At 42.2% G+C, this 20401-nt stretch overlaps 2 protein-coding genes across 5 annotated transcripts in view; one reads left to right on the top strand and one right to left on the bottom strand.

Moving 5' to 3' along the window:
* Positions 1 to 15714, top strand: part of GMPR (guanosine monophosphate reductase) — a 91084-nt gene extending 75370 nt beyond the window's left edge. Inside the window, exons 7-9 of the mRNA XM_027869517.1 lie at positions 2251 to 2293; positions 4312 to 4471; positions 12482 to 15714. Of these exons, the coding sequence (XP_027725318.1) occupies positions 2251 to 2293; positions 4312 to 4471; positions 12482 to 12662 (384 nt within the window). The 3' untranslated portion in view covers positions 12663 to 15714. The remainder of the gene's footprint in view (positions 1 to 2250; positions 2294 to 4311; positions 4472 to 12481) is intronic.
* A 1888-nt stretch (positions 15715 to 17602) lies between these two features.
* ATXN1 (ataxin 1) overlaps positions 17603 to 20401 on the bottom strand; it is a 492208-nt gene continuing 489409 nt past the window's right edge. For all 4 annotated transcript variants that reach the window (XM_027875603.1, XM_027875680.1, XM_027875818.1 and 1 more), the window contains one exon: positions 17603 to 18271. In XM_027875603.1, coding sequence (XP_027731404.1) covers positions 18033 to 18271 — 239 coding nt within the window. In that variant the 3' untranslated portion in view covers positions 17603 to 18032. The remainder of the gene's footprint in view (positions 18272 to 20401) is intronic.

The raw sequence follows: 20401 nt of genomic DNA, 5'->3' as shown, positions 1-20401 counted from the left end.
TCCTTCCTTCCTTCCTTCCTTCCTTCCTTCCTTCCTTCCTTCCTTCCAGCAAGGTTAAGTGACTTACCCAGGATCACACAGCTTGTCTGAGGCTAGATTTGAACTGAGATCCTCCTGACTCCAGGACCAGTCCCCTATCTAGTGCTCTATCCACTGTGCCACCTAGCTGCCCCTCTTCTAACTTCTAAGTACAGTCCTGATCTACACCCAGACATATTTGAGCAAATGAGATGAAGTTATGAAGTAATCCATCATCCTCTTGGTCATTTTGGAAGGAGTGCTGGACTTGGAGTCATGAGGCTTGTGTTCAAGTTCCGACTCTTAATACTTAATAGATATGTGACCATGGACAAGTCACTGAATGTCTCTGAGTCTCAGTCTTCCTATCTGTGAAATAAGGCTAACTACTTGTACTTACACTACTTCACAGGGTTGTTGTGAGGAAAGTGCTTTTAAACATTGACATGCTCATGAAATATAGGCTATTATTTTGTGCTGTGTGGGGAAAAAATAATCATCCTTTCCCATCATCCCAGTGCCCTGCTCTCTCTCTCCTCTACCCTGTGTTAGAAGTAGTTAGAAGTCATATGTTCAAATGCTATTCCTCATCACCATCATATGCACATATTTGCTCGGTGCTTATGGAGAAAGCATGGTGCTGTCTTCTTGCTAAATATGAAACCACTTTGAAGGGTTAGAAATGGTCTGTATAGGAAGTGCAGTGATGTGTAAATGGCTTGGATGATATACATTGCCCCAAATGTTTTTTGAGCTGGCTTTAGAGGGATGGTATAAATTATATAAGCATGATAGCATCTGTGTGAAGTGGGAGGGTTTTTTTTTTTAATGCAGGAAATAACCCAATATCCTTTCCCCTTCCCTTAGATTAATTTGCCATTTGTGCCAAATAAAATCTCACCCCATCCACCACCCAGTTGCTAGCACACTTCAAAGCGGGGAGGGAAAGGCTAACAATTAAATCTGAAACTGAAAAGTGTTAGTCCTGTTTTATAAACACAAGTGCGAATGGCCCGGGGAGAGGAAGACTGGAGCAGAAATAGCAGTGCCTGGCAATGGATTATGTAAGCCACTCATGTAGGATGAGGTCAGAAACTATTTCCAACCCAATAGTACACTTTCCCCACCTCCTGGGTGCACTGTGCATACACAATGAAGCAGCTTGCAATGATGACTGATTCTGGTTGTTTAAAATGGGGTTTGCTAGAATGAAAACCAAAATAAACTCAGGGAGGCCACAGGCAGAAGCAAGATGTGCTGCTCCCCAGGGGCAGAAGAGCCAGAGGTCCTTTGGCAAATGAGGCAGGCCCCTGCCAGGGTAATGGGAAAGGAGCTCCTCGATAACTGATCTGAGTTCTACCCTCTCTCCCCCTCCCTCCCATTCTTCCAGCGTAGTGGCTTCAGGTACCGATCGACACTTTTTATTATTGTATATTTGGACTTTCTCCCATTCTGTTGTAAGTTCACTGAGCATAGGGTCTGAGTTCTCATCCCTAATATCTAGCATAGTGCCTTGCAGATAGTAGGGACTTCAAAAATGGTTGTTGAATTAAATAGAAGTAACATGCTTTAGCACGGTTGCTGTATTTTAGGAAAATGAAAAGAAAACTAGGTGGGGGGCATAAATTCTCTGCAATCTTTTTGGTTTGAGAGATGAAAGAAAACATGAAGTTCATGTGGTTCACCTTCTCATTTTACAAGTGAGAAAACTGAAGTGCTTCTTTTATAATACCTGTTGTCAATACCCTATTTAAAAATAAGTTTTCCCACTTCCTCCCCCCCACATCTGTTTATCTCCCTCCTTTTCTCTCCTTTGTATTTCTCTCTTCCTCCATCTTTTATTCCCTCTTCTTCCATCTCTCTCCCCTAAATTTTTCTTCCCCTCTCTTTTCTCTCTATTTTACTCCCTCTCTCTCATCTCTTTTCCTCTCTCCCCCATCTCTCCCTCTCTTCCTCCCCCTTTCTCTCTTCTCTTCTCTCCTCTTCTCTTCTCCCCTCTTCTCTCCTCTTTTCTCCTCTTCTCTTCTCCTCTCCTCAACTCTCCCCTCCCTTTCCCTCCCCTCTTCTGTCTCTCTCTGTCTTTCTCCTTCTATAGCTGAATATGACTTAGGGTGTGAGGATATTCATGTGTGTATCCTGCACAAATCCCCCAGAGATGAACCAATCCCTGGGGCACTAGGGATTCTGCCTTTCCTGCCTGGTTCTGACTGACTTGCTTTTTCTTTTCTTAAGGACGGAGGCTGCACTTGTCCAGGAGATGTCGCCAAATCATTTGGTAAGCACAGGCATAAATGGTAGCCGGCTGCATCCAATGGGAAGAGCAGGGCTGAGAGGGGATGGCTTCTGGTGAAGGAGGAACAAGAATGCAGGAACTCACTTAGAGGTCTGGAGGTGTGAGACAGGGCATGATAATGGTAAGGAGGAGAGGAATTCTCAGGGCACTGATTAGAATTTCCTGCCTTTGGGTTTTTGGTGATATGCCCTTACTCCAATTTTCTTGTGCCTGTTAGGAGTATATGGGGGCCCGGCAAGCTCCAGAGTTCCCCTGACCCTACCTGCTCTACTAAGCCAGAAACCAGCATTTAGGACTTTTTCATAAGAACTGAAGGGATCGCAGAAATCATTTAGTCCCAGTCCTGCATGTACAGATGAAGTGAAGTGATTAACCCAAGGTCACACACATAGTAAGCTAGTTTCAGAGCAGGGACCCAAGTCTCCCAACTCCTAGGTCTAGTAAGTCTTCTTTGCTGATGAATTCTAGCCCTTATATGTTAGACGGATGCACCCTTTTTCCTGCTTGAAGGGTGGAGCTTAAGAAATCTTTTCTTTTCCTTTTTATTAATTTATTTTGATTTATCAACCATCACTTCCATAAGCTTTTGAGTTTTAAATTTTCTCCCCCTCCCTCCTCACCTCCCTCCCCAAGACGGCACACAATCTGATATAGGTTATACATATATGTTCCTATTAAACATATTTTCACATTAATGATGTTGTAAGGAAGAATTAGAACCAGCAGGAGGAACCACCAGAAAGAGGAAACAAAACACAACAGAAGAAAAAAAAAGAGCAAATAGTATGCTTCGATCTGCATTCAAACTCCATCGTTCTTTCTTTGGATGTGGATAGCATTTTCCATCATGAGGCCTTTGGAGATGTCTTAAGAAGTCTTTTTGGAGAAGTGGTTGTGAAGATCAGGGGAGATGATTTATCACCTTGCAACTCCCCCTTCCCCTGCGCCCCTACCTTGTGCCTATTTCGGGACAATGAGAGTGCTTCTAATGTGCCTTTGAGGCACACAAGGGGGCAGCAGAGGGCAGTGCTCAGAATTACAGCGGGACCCACAGGCTGGAGCCTAAGGACGCAGTGGATCTGACTTTGGGGAAAACATTTCTGCCTCCAGCCTCTCCGCTTTACTCATTAGTGAAAAGGCCATAGTTTGAAAATATCTAGGGAGGCCATGGCGGGTAGGGAACTTAGCAATGGATGCTCTGCGAGTTCTGCCATTCAGGGATTATGTCTCCTCCCTAGCCTAGCCTTCCTTTTTTTTTTTTTTTTTTCTGTTGAAGCCTTTAGGGAAAAAGCAGTGGCCACGTCCTGCCCGGCACTGCTACTGGGTGCGCTGATCTAAAGGGACTCCCAAGAATGCAGCAGAGGAGAAAAGTCTTCCTGTGTTATGGACTCTCAACCTGGAAGAATTCTTCGACCTCATTTAGTCTAATCCTTTGATTTTACAGATGAAGGAATCAAAGCTCAGAGGGAAGTGACTTACCTAAGGCATTATAGTTTTTGTGCAATAAATAAATTAGGAAACAAGTAAATGAATAAGCAAATAAATGAATGACATGAATAAAGGAAAGAAAGAATAAATAAATGAAGTCATATATTCACAAGTAGGTGGCTCTAGGGGGGAAGGTGGCCCAGATGACCTCTAAGAGGCCCCTTCCAGCTCTTAAATGTCCATGAGCCTGTGGGATTTGAATTTGTTTGTATGGTAATTACTCTTTTACTGACTCCTGTCATCAACACCATGAATGATTATCTACAGCTCCAATCATCAACTTTAATAGACCTGCCATTCCTCTGCAATTCAGTGCTCAGGTTATGTATTAATGCTAGGGCTCCCTGGCTCTGTGGGGGCACCCATCTCTCCCCTTTTGGTAGCCTAGGTGGTCTTCTTGGCTCTAGGTCATACTTGATAGAAATTTTCTCTGTGTTGTGACCGCAATGGTCCCAGAGGCAATTTTGACTTTGCCCTCTCTTGTGCTGTCTGTTCTCCTTGTCCCTTTGCAGGAGCTGGTGCTGACTTTGTCATGCTGGGAGGGATGTTCTCAGGTCACACAGAATGTGCGGGTGAAGTAATTGAGAGGAATGGTCAAAAAGTAAAGCTCTTCTATGGGATGAGTTCTGAAACGGCAATGAAGAAACACTCAGGACGAGTTGCTGAATACAGGTGAGAAAGGCAGCCGAAGCATTCAGATTTCAGTGCGTCTTAAATTTTGCCAGCTGCTTTGCGTCCTTACATTAGGGGTGATGAAAATGGGACAGAGCTCAACTGAAAGGGAAATGAGCTGCAGGACTTTCTTGTCTGTTTTTCTTTTGGAAACTCCTCTGGAGAAGTGCTGGAAAATGTACTTCATTTAGCAGGAGAGAGACCTGGTTGTTTTTTTTTTTTTTTAAGTATAGTTCAAGCCTTTAGGGGACCTGATTTGGGAGCTAGTTATGACACTTCGTTGCCTTTCTTCTAGAAACTCTATTTCCCAAGCATCCCTTCTCCCTCCTTAATTTTCAATCTTTCCTTATCCATTGAATCCTTCCTTATTGCTAAAAAATGTGCCAAATGCTCCTTTAGCCTTTATTTAAAAAAAAAACAAACTTTACTTGATCCTAGCATCTCCTCAGGTTATTATTCTATATTTCTCTTCCCTTTTGCAACCACACTCCTAGAGGGGAAAAACCTGTCTTCGCTTTTCTCTCCTTTCTCACCTCCCACTCATTTCTCTACCCCTTACAATCTAGCTTCAGACCTCATCACTCAGCTGAAACTCATTTCTCCCAGATTACCAGTGATCTCTTCATTATCAAATCCACTAACCTCTCCTCAGCCCTCATGCTTATTAGTCTCACTGAAGAATTCGTAACTTGACCAAATATCAGTGAGAATCCCATTCTCAAGATGCCGTTCCCGATCCAACCTTAGTGCTAGTTAGTGCCTTCTCTCTGAGATTATTTCCAATTCTTGTATGTATTTTGTTATTTCATGGTTGTTTATGTGTTTAGACACGTTTGCATGCCCCCTTCAGACTGGGAGCTTCTCAAGGGCAGGGACTGTTTTTGTCTCTCTTTGTATCACCAGTGCTTAGCACTCACATAGTAGGCACTTAATAAAAGTATGTAGACTTGACTTAAGCATCTCCTCTCCACTGAATATTCACGACACTATTCTCTCCAGGTCCTCTTCCTACCCTTCCAATCTTTCCTCACTCTCTTTTACACTGTCATCTGTGTTTCTGCCCCATGGACTTGTGTATATTTCAAGATTCTCTTCTCCTCTTTCTCTGTATATAGTCTCTTGATAATCTCATCTGCTCCCCTGTATTCAGCTATGAATGTAACTCTCAGATCTATATGCCCAGCTCTCGTCTCTCTCCTGAACTCCAGCTTTACATTTTTTTTTCAGTTATGTCTGACTCTTCATGACCCCATTCAGGATTTTCTTGGCACAGATATACTGGAATGGTTTGCCATTCCCTTCTCCAGCTCATTTTATAGATGAAGAAACTGAGGTGAACAGGGTTAAGTGACTTGCCCAGGGTTACACAGCTAGTAATTGTTTGAGGCCAGATTTGAACTCAGGAAAATGAGCCATCCTGACTCCAGGCCCAGTGCTCTATCCACTGTGCCACCTAACTGCCCTGTAAAGTGTTCAGCCAACCTGAAAGCACTTGTTTAAATGCTAGTTATTTCATACAACCCACATTCCAGCCAAACCAATTTTCTGTTTTTCATACATAACATTTAATCTCTTGCCTCCATGTCTTTGCAAAAGCTGTCCTCCGGGCCTAGAATACAATTCTTTCTCAGATCTGTCTCTTAGACTTCCCAGCTTCCTTCAGGGTTTGGCTGAATTGCTGCTAAGTCCATCGTGGTCCCCTACCCTATGGCTTCATTCCTCACCACTTGATTTCCCCCAAGAAATTCCTCTGTGAGCATGTACATATATATGTGCATATGTATACCACACATATGTACATACATATATAGGTATATACATATATATATGTATATATTTTTCCTGTGTATATGTTGTGCTTCCTCCTTTCCCCATACAATGTAAGTTCCTCAGGGGCAAGAAGTGGTTTATTTCTGTCCCTTTGTCCCCACTGCCTAGGCCAGCCTGCCATATGAAAGGCAATCAATGCTTCTTGAACGGATGGTTTTAGAGAAGTAATGTAGGCTACCCTATCCTTTAGATATGATCGGCCCATCGAGGTTAAGTAGATCCCTTGGGGTAATAAGCAACAAAGCCGGGATTTGAACCCAGGGCCTCTGACTCCAAATCCAGCCCTTTTTATTATGCTAACAAGGCTTCTGGGGGACAATGGTTGTTGTATATATATTTTTTTCTTTTTGCTGAGGCAATCAGGATTACACAGCTAGTAAGTGTCAAGTGTCTGAGATCACATTTGAATTCAGGTCCATCTGACTCCAAGGCTGGGGCTCTGTCCACTGAGCCACCTAGCTGCCCTTCAGTGGTTGTTTTGAGGACCTGCTGGGCCAGAAATATCCTGGGAGCAGTCTTCCTGGCCTCAGTGAAGTTGAGACAGGGAGAACAGCTAGACTTCTCTGCCCCAGGAGCATTGGGGAGTGTCTAATAGCATCACCTCCAGCCTGTGGGGAGGTCATACAGCAGTCATCAGGCTTGGAACTGATGTCTTTGAGTGCTTAATAATGCAACTGCTGTCTAGACCGCAGGATGGTGTTCAGATAATTTCTTAAAAGCAAATTTACTTAAATGTAGCCAGTTTTCAAAGTTGCCTTGTTGAGGCACAGATGAAAAGGCTGGACAGTTGATGAAGGCAGTATAATTAGCCATTTAATTATCTTATTTATTGTCAAGGGAGACTTTCATGACTGACCATCAATGATAACCTGGACTTTTTTTTCATTTTAAAGTAGGGTGTGTATATGTGTGGTAAACCCCATGACACTGTATTTATTCATATATTTGCACTATTCCACAAAGTATTACATCACTTCTCGTTGTTGTTGTTTGTCCTTCGTTTGCTTCCTACTACAGACCAGCCAGACAAAGTGAACTGGATAGTTGTTGAGTTCTAATGCTTCAACTTAATTCAATTCAATAATTACATATTAAGTGCCTACTGTATACAGGGCATTGTGCTGGGTGCTGGATATAAAGCTAATATTCTATTTGGGCATACAATATTTAACAATAATAGTGATAGCACTTATATATCACTTTAAATTTGTGAAGCACTTTACAAGTTTGATCTCATTTTGGTCCTCACGTCAGTGCTGGGAAGGAGGTGGTATTATTATTGTTTTTGTAGCTATTGAGCAGCTAGGTGCCACAGTGGAGTCCAGGAAGACCTGAGTTCAAATTCACCCTCAGATACTCACTAGCTGTGTAACCTTGGGCAAGTCACTTAACCTCTGTTTGCCTCAATTTCTTCATCTGTAAAATGGGAATAATAAAGCACCAATCTCCCAGGGTTATTGTGAGGATCCAATGAGATAATATTTGAAAAGTGCATGGAGCAGTATCTGGCACATGGTAGTTTTTTTTTTTTTTTAATAGACATTTATTCCCTTGCCTTCCTGTTCTACATTTCACAGATGAGGATACTGAGAGGGGTTAAGTGACTTGCCCGGAGTCACACAGCTAGTAAATATCTGAGGCTGGATTTGAACTCAGGTCTTCTTGAGTTCAAATTCATTGCTCTGTCCACTTAGCCACTTAGCAGCCTGCTTACACAAAAGAAGTAAATGCAATATAATTTGAGTAGGAAAAAAGGACCAAGGAGTAGAGGGGTAGCAGGGATCTGGAGAGCTTTCTTATAGGAAGTGACACCTGAGATGAATTTTTAAAGAAGCCGCCAATTCAAAGAGGCAGATTCCAAAAAGTCCTTTCATTAAACTTGTACCAGTCTGCCTCAGGCACGTGGGAGCCTGGGCAATGGCACAGGGAATCAGCCAGGTGGCGCTCAAGTCAGGCTTCACTTTGGGAGCATGAAGGGGACTAGTACGGAATAAGTCTAGAAACCTAGGCTGGAGCCATGTTGGGAAAGGTTTGAAATACCACTTAGAGGAGTTGGTATTTTATTGCAGGAATAATGGGGAAAGTGGGCAGCTAGGTGCAGTGGTTAGATAGATGGTCACTCCTGAAGTCAGGAAGACCTGAGTTCAAATCCAGCCTCAGATACTCATTAGCTTTGTGATTCTGGGCAAATCATTTCACCCTGTTTGCCTCGGTTTCTTCATCTATAAAATGAGCTGGAGGACGAAATGGCAAACCACTCCAGTATCTCTGCCAACAAAATTCCAAATGGGGTCATGAAGAGTCAGACATGACTGAAACAACTGAACAACAAGTGTTTTGAGTGTAAACAATGCTAGCTTTGGAGGCAATCAGAGAAACCTGGTTCCAATCCCTGCTTTACAACTAACTAGCTTTTGACCTAGGATAATTCACTTAACTTTTCTTAGCCTCAGTTCTCTCCTATGTAAAATGAGGGAGATGGACGAGATTATCTCTGAGGCCCCTCAGTCTCCAAATCTATAATCCCATGATGTTGCCAGGAAGTTGACTTTAATACCCTTTAAGAAAGATACTCCATTTCTCTCTCTCTCTCTCTCTCTCTCTCTCTCTCTCACTCTCTCTCTCTCTGTCTCTCTCTCTTTAGGTAATTGGGGTTAGGTGACTTGCCCAGGGTCACAGAGCTAGTAAGTGTCAAGTCTTTGGTCTGAGGCCGGATTTGAACTCAGGTTCTCCTGACTTCAGGGCCGGTGCTCTATCTAGCTGCCCCACTCCATTTCTTTCTTACTTTCTAATATCTGGACTCAGAGGATGGTTAGGGGCCCCAGGGGGTGGAGGATGTTACACAAATGCTTTGGAGCCTGCCATATAATTGAGAACAAGAGACACAACTCATCCTCTCAAAGCCTCAATAGCCTGGGAGAGGCCTCCTTCTCCCATGTGGTAACTGATACATCAGGTTACACAGTGCAGCTAGGGGAGGCGGGAGGAATTCCCACCTCGATTGGGGGCCTGGGCCTAGTGCCAAGAAGCTTAATGATCTATCAGAATTCATTGTCCCTGTCTGAGAGACTGGTGCTACCCTGTACAGATACGGTTACATAAACAGGATCATTGCAGAGGAGGGATTGCTAGCTCCCCTGCTTAGGCAGATTTAATTTTTCTTTGAACCATTTTTTAAACCTTTGGTTTTTATTCTGCTTTTTATTCTAAACTGGGGCTGGGGAGAGATGGACTCCATATTTAGCACACCAAAATAGGAACTGAGGAACTGAAAGAAACAAGTCTCCTGTAATTTCAGCAGGGTTTAAACATAACAGAGAATGAAAGATTCAAGAGTATCAAGGCACAGTTCTGGAAAGAAAACACTGAAATAATTAAAGTCCCACTCAAGCAAACCACTGGCCAGAGCTCCATTTCCATGGCTAGGGCCCTCCTCACTCCCTGTGGCACTTCTCAGAATGCTAGAAATGACTTATGGACAAGAGACGCTTATTACAATGACCTCTCCTTCAGGAGGAGGCTTCTCCTACTTTGACGTTACATTCAATTAGGACACAGCTCCTTATGCTTTAATAGCTCCTTGGCAATCATTTACCACTTATTCCTTGGACCGTCCCTGGGAGGCTGATCAGTCAGGGTAATTACCTTCATTTTATAGCTTTAATTTTTCTCCTGAGCCCCAGTTCCAACTATCTATTGGACGTTTCCATCTGTATGTCCTCTAGGCATCTCAAACTCAATATTTCTGAAATAGAACTGACTAATCTCCCCCTTTATCTCCCCAACCCACCCTTTTTCTGAATAGTTGATAATACCATGCTTCCAGTCACTGAGATTCACAACCTCTTACTTTTATTCCCTGTACATGAACAGTAGGCACACCTTGTCTTTTCTACTCCTACAATATCTCTTGCAACCATCCCCATATTTCTACCCATGTGGGCACCACCCTTGTTCAGGCCCTCTTCATCTTCCACCTGCCCTATCAGGTGGTACAGTGAATAGAGTATTAGATCTGAAGTTGGGAAGTCAGTGGTGGTGTTGTGGTCCAGTTGTGTCTGACTCTTCATGACCGAATTTGGGTTGTCTCCGCAGAGATACTGGAGTGGTTTGCCATTTCCTTCTCCAGCTCATTTTACAGATGAGGAAACTGAGGCAAACTGGGTAAGTGACTTGCCCATGGTCACACAGCCAGTAAGTGCCTGAGGCCAGATTTGAACACAGGAAGATGAATCTTTCTGACTCTAGGTGCTGAACTCAATCCACAGTACCACCTAGCAGCCCAGTCAATGAGACCAGAGTTCAAATGCTACCTTAGACACTTATTCACTGTGTGGCCCTGGGCAAGTCACTTAATCTCTATTGGCACCAGTCTCCTCATCTATAAATTGGGGATAATAATAGCTCCTCCCTCCCAGGGTTGTTGTGAGTATCAAATGAGATAATAATTGTAAAACACTTTGCAAACCTTAAAGCCCTAAATAAATGCTAGTTATTAATTGGTCTCCTAACCTCCCTATTCTAATCCATCTTCATCACAACTACTAGAATATTTTTCCTATAGTTCTGAGCATGTTACTTCCCATACTCAGCAAAACCTAGTCACCCCCTATTACCTCTAGGATCAAATATTAACTCCTTTTTGGCATTCAAGTTCTTGCATACTTTTCTATTTCCAGCCTTATTTTACATTATGTCACTTCACCTAATTGGCGTTTTCCAACATGGTACCCTATTTCCCATCTTTGTGTCTTTGCCATGATTCTCTTCCATGCCTGGAATATACTCTCTGATTTCCATTGCTTAAAATCCCTAGTCTCCTTCAAGTCTTAGTGTATCTTCTACCTTTTCTAATCCCCACCCCTCCAAATCACTATTATCTATTTTGTATATACCTATATATGTTCATGTTATCTTCCCCAATGGAATGTAATGTCCCTGAGGGCAGGGACTAGTTCACTTTTGTATTTGTATCTCTAGTATAGTATAGTGCCTCGCATGTGGTGAGACCTGCTTAATAAATACTTGTTGATTGATTGATGAGATACTCTAAATTCAATTCCACTCAAAGAATATTTATTAAAGTTTCTTCTGTGTCTCAAGTACTGTGCTAGGTGCAAGGGATATAAAGACTAAATATTCCTTGACCTCAAGTAGCTTACAATCTATTTGAGTAGATATGTTATATATGTAAATAAATAGAAAGCATTTTCAAAGTAATTTCAAGAGCGAGAGGAGACTGACACTTGTAGGGGAGGAGTCAGGAAAGGTCTTATGTAGGAGGTGACATGAAGAAAGCTAGGGGTTCTAAGAAGTGGCAAGGAGGGACTGCATTCTAGACATGGGGGAGAGCCTGGATAAATATGGCACAGCTTGGTTGCAAAATGGTGGTGATGGGAAGGCAGGTAATCTAGTGTAAGTACAATGGGAGGTGAGAGAGTCCCTATGGATATGGAGGTGGGTGTGGGGGGACCAGTGGAAAGATTTTGCATTGCTAGCAGTTTAGACTTTGGGATGGTAGATCTTCTACCTTTCTTGCTGCCTGAGGTGAGCAAGGGACATCCATCCACCTCTTTCTCCTCATCTCTCTCCTCATCTCCTCTCTCTGTCCCCAAGAAGCTCTGGCTGGGCAGATGACCTCAGCTTCTGGTTCTTAGTAGGAGGTGTTTTTCTGTTGTTGCATAGATGTGGGAAGAGTGAGGGTACCTCATAGTGTGCTAAGGAGCATCTTTCAGAGCTTGGAAAAAAGGAAATACCTGCCCAGAAGTAAAACAGCGTGCTGCTTCCTCCCTAGGTTGTTCTGGGCTATTGGTAATTAATGTATCTATGGGTTAAGGTAGAACAGAGTTAGTTGCTACCTTTCAGGTCTGGGGTGGAGATCTCTTGTGATGACACACATTTCCTGTTCTCTGTATTCTAAGCTCAGATCTATAGTCGCGTCAAAAATTGTTATGGAGGAATGTTTACTTGTTCAGTTTGGGGATTTGATAGCAAGTGGTAAATTTCAGGTCCTGGAGACTTTGCTTTCATTTTTAACTGAGATTTCATGAGTTTCAGGCTTTGTATGGGTCCAAAGGAGAAAACCTTGACATCTTACTGAAATTCTAAAGCATAGATTTTTAAAAGTAAGGGATTAAGAAAGAAAATAAACCCAGAGTAATCACTGTTTTCTGTCCCCAGAGCCTCAGAGGGCAAGACTGTGGAAGTGCCTTTCAAAGGAAACGTGGAAAACACTATCCTGGATATCCTGGGGGGTCTGAGGTCCACTTGCACCTACGTTGGTGCCGCCAAGCTCAAAGAGCTCAGTCGGAGGACGACATTCATCCGGGTTACCCAGCAGCACAACTCGATCTTTAGCTAACCTGGGGGACCAAAACCCCATTCAACTAGAGTGGAAGCTTTGACATGCACCCGCTTTGCCCACAGTCTCCCTTCTTGTCTTGTGTAAGAGCTTCCTCGCTCCTCATGATGGAAGATGCCTCCTCTGAGTGGCAGGAGGGCCTCGGGAGTCCATAACCAGCATCTCCTGCAGACATGTAGCTGGAGATGGCCTTAGTAGCCAAGCCCAGTGCTACGGTGTAGAGTGTTTGCTGCCTTCAACAAACGTTCTCATTGTTGAAATCCATGTGACACCCTTCCATTTTTTTTTAAAGAAAATAGTTTTCACTTTAATATAATGCTGTGTCTTCACAATTGATGGCTGGAGTCTCCATTTGCGAGAATCAAGCCCCATAGTCACTGTTTGGGAATTTTTCTGCCCATCCATCAGATGTGGTAAAAGTCAAACTAGCATTTGCTGGTATTAGCAGTCAGACAGTGCTTCCCTAGTGGTGGCCACTGCCCAGTGGTGGTTGGGCAGGTGCCCAAGGGAGAAGATCCCAGCAAAGCCAGCTAGGTAGGATAATGACCTTGATTCCCAAGAAAGCGCCAAGATCGTAAGTATGAGAACATGAAGCATAGACTTTCTAAGTGAGCTCTGGGCTACATAGGGGTTTGGCCCCTTATCTTTGATCTGTGGTGGCCAGAGGTTCATTACATGTGCCTTCTAGGGATGTCATAACTACATATTCATTGAGCCTATTACTTGTGGAAGGTGAGGGTGGTATTGGCTTTCCCTCTTTGGACTTTTCTCCTTTCTTTCCCCCTCCCTTTTATCTACAAAGAACACGTGTTTAGTTGTGTGCTCACGTTAAATGTACTACAGCCTCTTCTTGTAAAGATCCTAGTGAAATGTTCCCACCGTTGCTAGTAATGGGAGGGCAGCTCCCGTTAATATAGCTCTTTACCAGAATGTAGTAGTAAGACTCTAAAGTAAGAGACTTTACTTGGATATGGTAGTGATTATTTCTGATGATGGATAACATGTGACTATACTGATGGAGTAATTGACAGATCACAATGACATTTTACAGGACGTACATGTGGTCTCTAGAGGAATCTCACAGGAAGTCATGGTGACATATTAACAGAATGAACCCTGGATGAATGGATGCCTGGCTCCTTGTTTCAAAGAGTTACTTGGATATCAATATACTGGGAAGTTTAAGTAACTTAAAGCAGCCTTTGTTTTCACTGGACACAAGACAATACACAGAAATTGGGTCTCTTTAGAGATGACTGAGACTTTTGGGAAAAGAGAAAACGGACAAACCGGGAAGCTTGTGTTTGATTGCCCATTGTGATTTAGGTCAAAGGAAGAGGTCTACCTCTGGTGCTTGACCATGCAGAATATCAAGTTCAACCTTACCCCCCACTTAAAGCTATTTGAAACATGAGGCATAGGCTGGAAAAAATTATAAAGCTTTCCATGTCTCAGAGACATGTATCTCACCAATACCTTGAAGTCTAGTGGAGGCAATTTTACCCCTTGCCTCTCCCCAAAATACATGAACATAGCTCTTAATGCTATATAAAGATAAATGTATGAGTTACTGTTGGGAAACAATGCAACATCTGGATAATGTGGGTGGTGGATGGGGATTCAGAATTGGAAAGAACCTTAGAGATGGTCTAGTCCAACCCTCTCATTTTACAGGAGAAAACTAAGGCCCAAAGAGACTATGACTTGCTCATAATCACCCAGATAATTAATGGCAGAACCAGGAAAAAAGCACGGTGTGGGCCTATCTTGGAAATACCAAAATATCACTACTTTTCATTCTTTTTTGGGGGGGAGGGCGTATGCCTTCAACTTCATTAGAAATGGGTTTCCTTTGCCTTATTGTCTTTATTGTTACTATTTATTTTTCTTAACCTCTAGTTGAAGGGAGATTTGGGGAGGGTGCTGCTGATGGGTTTGGGAGAGGCAGAAGGAAAACATGAAAGGAAGTTTAAAAAATCTCTTTTGCCCCCTAGCAACAGACATCTTTTAAATATAGCTAATTTTCTTCTTGTTGCTCTTTTCCTCTCACCTCCAAGGTGAAAACATGAGACAGTAGTAAATCCTACACCTAGAAAGATGTGGTTCATTAGCTCATGACTCTTCTGACTTAGGACTAACTGCCCATTCTATGAAATAATGGGGCAGGCTCCTAGATCTATCTCACACAGGACCTTATATTGGGGTTAGAAGCAACCATAGGGGTTGTCTAGCTCAACCCTCTCATTTTTACTGAGGGCTAGGGAGACTGACATATCTAAGCTCACATAAGCAGTAAGGGGTAGAAGTGGGATTTGAGCTCAGTCCTATAAGCTTAAGTCCTATACTCTTTCCAGGGTACCCTATGTGGGAGACCCCTTTGCTAATCTTTGTTTTTAAGGAAATGGAGGCTGATAGAAAAGCCAAAGTAATTTTGATACAGTGGCCTAAAAACAAAGTAGGAGTCCAAGAACAACAAAGATTTTTGCAAACATCTTCTGTTGCCACAAGATTGAGAATAGTCTCCATTTAGATTGGGTTTTACAGGTTAAATGTGTTTTCAGAGACAATATTTCATTTGATCCTCAGATAGCAACAGGTGTATGGAGCAGGAAGCATTACCCCCATTTTTACAGATGAAAAAATGGAGGGCTAGATGTTAAAAGTGATTTGCCTAATAATCAAGACCACGCATATTGTTGTTGGGGGGAGGGGAGAGCCAGGATTGCAACTTAGGTGATAGAAACATAGGATTGTAAATTTAAAACTGGAAAGGACCTTGGCAGTCCTCTAGTCCAACACTCATTTAACAATTGAAGAGACTGAGACCAGGAGAAATGAAGTCACTTGCCCAAGGTGAATGTCAGAGCCAGGATTGGAACCCAGGACCTCCAGATCTAAATTTGACATTCTTTTTACCGTGTCTTGATTGGTCTTTGGATTCCAAGCGTAGCATTCTTTTCACAGCACCATGTTGCCTCAGTGGGCAGCTTGGTGGTGCAATGGGTAAAGCACTGGGCCTGGAGTCAAGAAGACTCCTCTTCAAGAATTCAAATCTGGCCTTAGACACTTATTAGCTATGTGACCCTGGGCAAGTCATTTAACCCTGTTTGCCTCAGTTCCTTAATTTGTAAAATGAGCTGGAGAAGGAAATGGTAAACCACTCCAGTATCTTTGCCCCAAAAAAAACCCACATGGGGGTCACAAAGAATTGGACAGGATTGAAAAACAACTCAACAACAAATGTTGCCTCAGTAGCTGGACTCAGCAGCAAGACAGAGGGAAAGGCACCTAAGCTGACCCCCAGTTGGCATTTATAGCATCAATCTGCAGCTGTCATTTGCCTTGGTGATGACTGAATGGACAGATGACACATGCATCCTGCGAAGGTTTTTCCATGTGTGAATCAGAGGAAAGAGCACTGAGACTGCCTTCCTAAATAAAGACTAGCTGGGAGATGTTGACACAGTGCTGGGGTTACTTACTTCGCTCAACAACTGTCTTAAGTAATGTGGACTCTAAATATTTCTCATTGCTTTGGCTGAGCTGCTATCATTTTACTGTATTTTCCAAATCCTTCCTATGTAGTAGACTGGCTAAATGCTCCTACCCTAGCCAGGCCAACCCAATAAAAAGTTGTGTACTGTCAGGGACCCACATCTTCCTGTCAGAATTGCCCCTGGCTATGTTGTTAAAATCGGATTATGTGCCAAGAGGAGCAGGACTGAGGTTAGAAAGGTAAGATCTTGGTCAGAATGCTTCAGGAGAAGTACCTAATTTTAGTGGCTTATTCATTTTAGCATGCCATCTTCCAGGGTGGGAGGTGACCAGCACTTCCTTAGTCCTGGTTGAAAGTGATCAAACCTTCCGGCATGTAAGCACCAGTATTTCTGCGTCCCCAAATCTTAACTCTTGATAAACAATGAGGAGTCCAGGACAGACACGACGAGTAGAGAAGTAGAGCCAAAAGCTGTAAGCAATTTCTAATTAGGCTAATAGAATGAACTTCCTTCTGTGGCTTAAATTTTTGCATGGGGGTTTTCTGTTGAAAATTTCCCCCTCCTCTGTCCAGTCTCCCCTGGATGACATTTAGGGCTGGAAACCTTTAGCAGGCAAGCAAACAATTTGGTGTCAGGGAAACACATCTTTCACCAGAAGGCAGCTGATGAATGATCACTTTTGTTTCTCCTTGAGTTTGGCATCCATGGGCCAAACACATACATTTATCAGTCATCATTCTCTCTATGCACACTCATGGTCCAGCAACTCTTTAAGACGAACAAGTCATGCTAGTGGGAACCTGCAATGGGAAGTCTAGCTACTTGTGCATTTGTGATAAGGCATATGGCCACACACATACTGCAGATGACATGAATGAATGAACTTCCTCAGAAATCAGTTTATAGCACAACTGTATACAGTGTATCCCTTACGCCACATTAAGTTCATGAGCTGCCAAATGCTTGTTTAAAACGAATTTTCTTGCAAATGGTACTGTTCAGTTCTTGAGAAATAAAAAATGTTTAACTGGATGAGCCAAGATGCCAGATGTGGAAATGTGCCTATTTTCTATGAGCTGTGCCTCAAGGACGCAAAAAATGAAGTGAGGTAGGTGTGCGGGGAATAACTCTGTTCTTACTCACCCCTTTTTTGTTTTTTTAAGTGAGGCAAATGGGGTTAAGTGACTTGCCCAGAGTCACACAGCTAGTGAGTTTTTATGTGTCTGAGGCTGGATTTGAACTCAGGTCCTCCTGACTCCAGAGCTGGTGTTCTATCCATTGTGCCATCTAGCTGCCCCCTTACTCACCCCTTCTTGATAGACCTGCACTATGGAGAACTATGGTCAAAATGAACAAAAAAGGCAAAAAATAAAACAGAGATTGCTGGCTTTTCTCTGACCCATTGTTTATCTTTGGGAACCTAACAGAGAGGCAGACACAAGCTTGCAATTGGCACTGTTATTTTATTAGTACGAGTATACTGAAACAATAAACTTGTACTGGTATACAGACAATTTCTTTAAAACAATTTTGTTCAAATTTTGAATCAAACATTGTTTTATTATAATAATGAAATAATTTCTATCTAGAAAACCTGCAAGCACCATCAAAGAAAGGGACCATAAAATTCAATAAACAGACTCGAGTGTATCCTACAAATAGACACACCACGATTAGAAAATAGAATATGAATTCTTCCATTTTTTTAATATTTGTTTTAAAAAAGCTAGTGCAAGTACAATATTTTACACTGGAATTACAGAGAGTATGCACGCATATGGAAAAAAGTTCTTCTGTCACAATAAAAGCTCTTAACTATGTATGCACTTAAAATTTTTTTCTTTTCAATAAGGTGCAAAACCTGATTCCCTCCCTAGTTCTCCTTGGTACTGGCCACGTCAGCCCCACAGTGCCCCCAACACAAATCTCCAGTGTCTCTTTTCACTTGGCCCGTGGGAGGCAGAAGATTGGAAGTGTGATGGGACGATGACCCAACATGGAAACATCCAACGGGACAAATCTCAGAGATGGTTCTGGGCCCAGGATGGATGACCCTGGCTAGAAACGAAGATTCTCTCTTTGTGCCTAAGGCCACGGAAAATACTGACAGGGCTAAGAAAAAAAAAATAAAACCTTCTTTTAGTTGACACTGTAATTTGAGTTCATAATTAGTGGGTAGGGAGTGGGGGTAAGGGGGAATCCCTATTTTAACACTGCAGGAAGGCAGTGTTCATGGAAATAACATATGCTTAAGAACCAAGCAAGTCTATGATCTAAAGTATATAAATATCGCGTTCTCAACATCCATTGACTGTCTATGAGGAAAACTCCACTCCTTGACCATATAATAACTTAAGGGCAGGTAGGTCATCTAAGCTTTAGAGTGGGGGGAGGTGGGAAAGGTGGGGCACGAACCTAGACTCTTGGGGTAACTGCTGATTAAAGCCAGCTGACACTTCAAGGTTGTTTTCTCCCATGGTACTTTGAAGGACAGTATCTGCTGCCGTGAGCATGACTGTAAACAATGCTTCCAATACAGGCCTACAGATTAGCCAAGGGAAAGGAGACAGGCTCTCTGACCACCCAGAAAGGAAATGAACCAACAAATAAAAAAGAAAGAAAACTTGGATGAAGTCTTCAATTTATGCTCATTGGAAGACTTGAGTCGTTTTAGATATCAAGAAAAGTTACTGAAATCCTTAAAGACTGTTATTGTATAGATACTACCTATTGGTCAAATGCACTTAAATGTTAATACAGTTGAGCCATTTTTATGTAAGCCTTGGGGACATCACAAATATACCCCCATGCTCTCCTCCCCTCCCCAAAATGTGGCCAGACAGTTAGATACCAGATATAATGGAGGGGGAAAGATTCTGAATTTTAAGAACTGTGGGTAGGTTTCAATGACCCCAAAACCACCCCCATTCACTCTACAGCTGTACAGGTTTCCTGCTGTCCAACCTGATCTTTGGACCAGAACAAAAGGGCTCTTTACTCAGAAAATGCTTCACATTCCATTTATTTTGGCCTCTGAATCACAAGAATTTAAAAAAAAAATCAAATTAAAGTAGCCTGTTGCAATTAAATTGTGGCTTTCAAATTAAAATCTACGTCTTTACCCCGGCCCCCATTTAAATGAGGTATGAGGGGAGGGTGAGACAAAAGGCCAACTTTTTTTTTCTTTTCTAATGAGTCCTTTATTTATTGGTAGCTAGGATCCTTTGTTACAAACACTTCTTGTTCAAGATTATATTCTTTGGATTTGTTGGAACAGGAAGTGCTGAAAATATCAAACATCATCTCAGAAAAAAAAAAGAAGGAATTGCAATGGCTTACAAGTCAAAACTGGGAAGGGTGGGAGGACAGAAGGGAGAAGCTCCGAGTACTTTCAGTACAGGTACAGGTGGACAGTGCTTTCTCAGCTCAGAATAAAGTTCCCCCTCCCTCAAATGAGGGACTCATGTAACATAAACATAACATTAAGCATAGTTGTAGTTTAAGAGCCTTTTAAATAGTAACTCCTCCTGGCCATAACCATACAAATCCCATCATCTAGACACGACAAATTTCTATTTACAAAAAAAAGGAAAAAAATAACCAACATGTAACTTTTAACCTTTCTCTGCTTTTTTTTTTTTTTTACAAACAAGGTATGAAACTCACTGTTTCAACAGATCCATGTCTTTCAAACACTGAATGAATCATTTCAACATTCATTTTTCTTTTGTGCAATTTAAAAAAAAATTACCTGTACTCCTCAATGTGAGTGCTTCAGAAAAGTTTTTTTCTTAAGCTTTTCAAATTAGGTTTACATTAAAAAAAATATTTCCACAAGGTATAGTGCTACAAGGAAAGATTCTATCAGTAAGGTAACACATCTGAAGCGAGGTCGTCTATGTAAAAGAAATTTTAGCTCTGGAGTAGAGGTGTGCAAGTTGTTTGGAATTTCCCTATCAACAGAAACACAACACTGTCCTTGGAAAATAGAGGAAACCAGCTGAACACAATATTATATCGTATGTGCTTTTCTTAAAAAAAAAAAAAGAAAAGTCATTTCTCTGTATATCTCTATTACTCAAAGTGTTCTTAAATTTTACATTTCAGAAATTTGGGATTAAACACAAGAAAGGAATTAACAGCCCCCACTCCACTTACAAAATTATAATTCATTTCTTTTGCTTTTCACATCACCACCAAAGCACTGGGCAAGACTGCAGATTATACAGGCCCTGTTCTTCT

This window comes from Vombatus ursinus, unplaced genomic scaffold (assembly GCF_900497805.2).
Source record: "Vombatus ursinus unplaced genomic scaffold, bare-nosed wombat genome assembly UNPS02000577.1, whole genome shotgun sequence".
NCBI lineage: Eukaryota > Metazoa > Chordata > Mammalia > Diprotodontia > Vombatidae > Vombatus > Vombatus ursinus.
The sequence above is the reverse complement of the archived record's forward strand: the minus strand, read 5'-3'. Positions and strand labels throughout refer to the sequence as shown.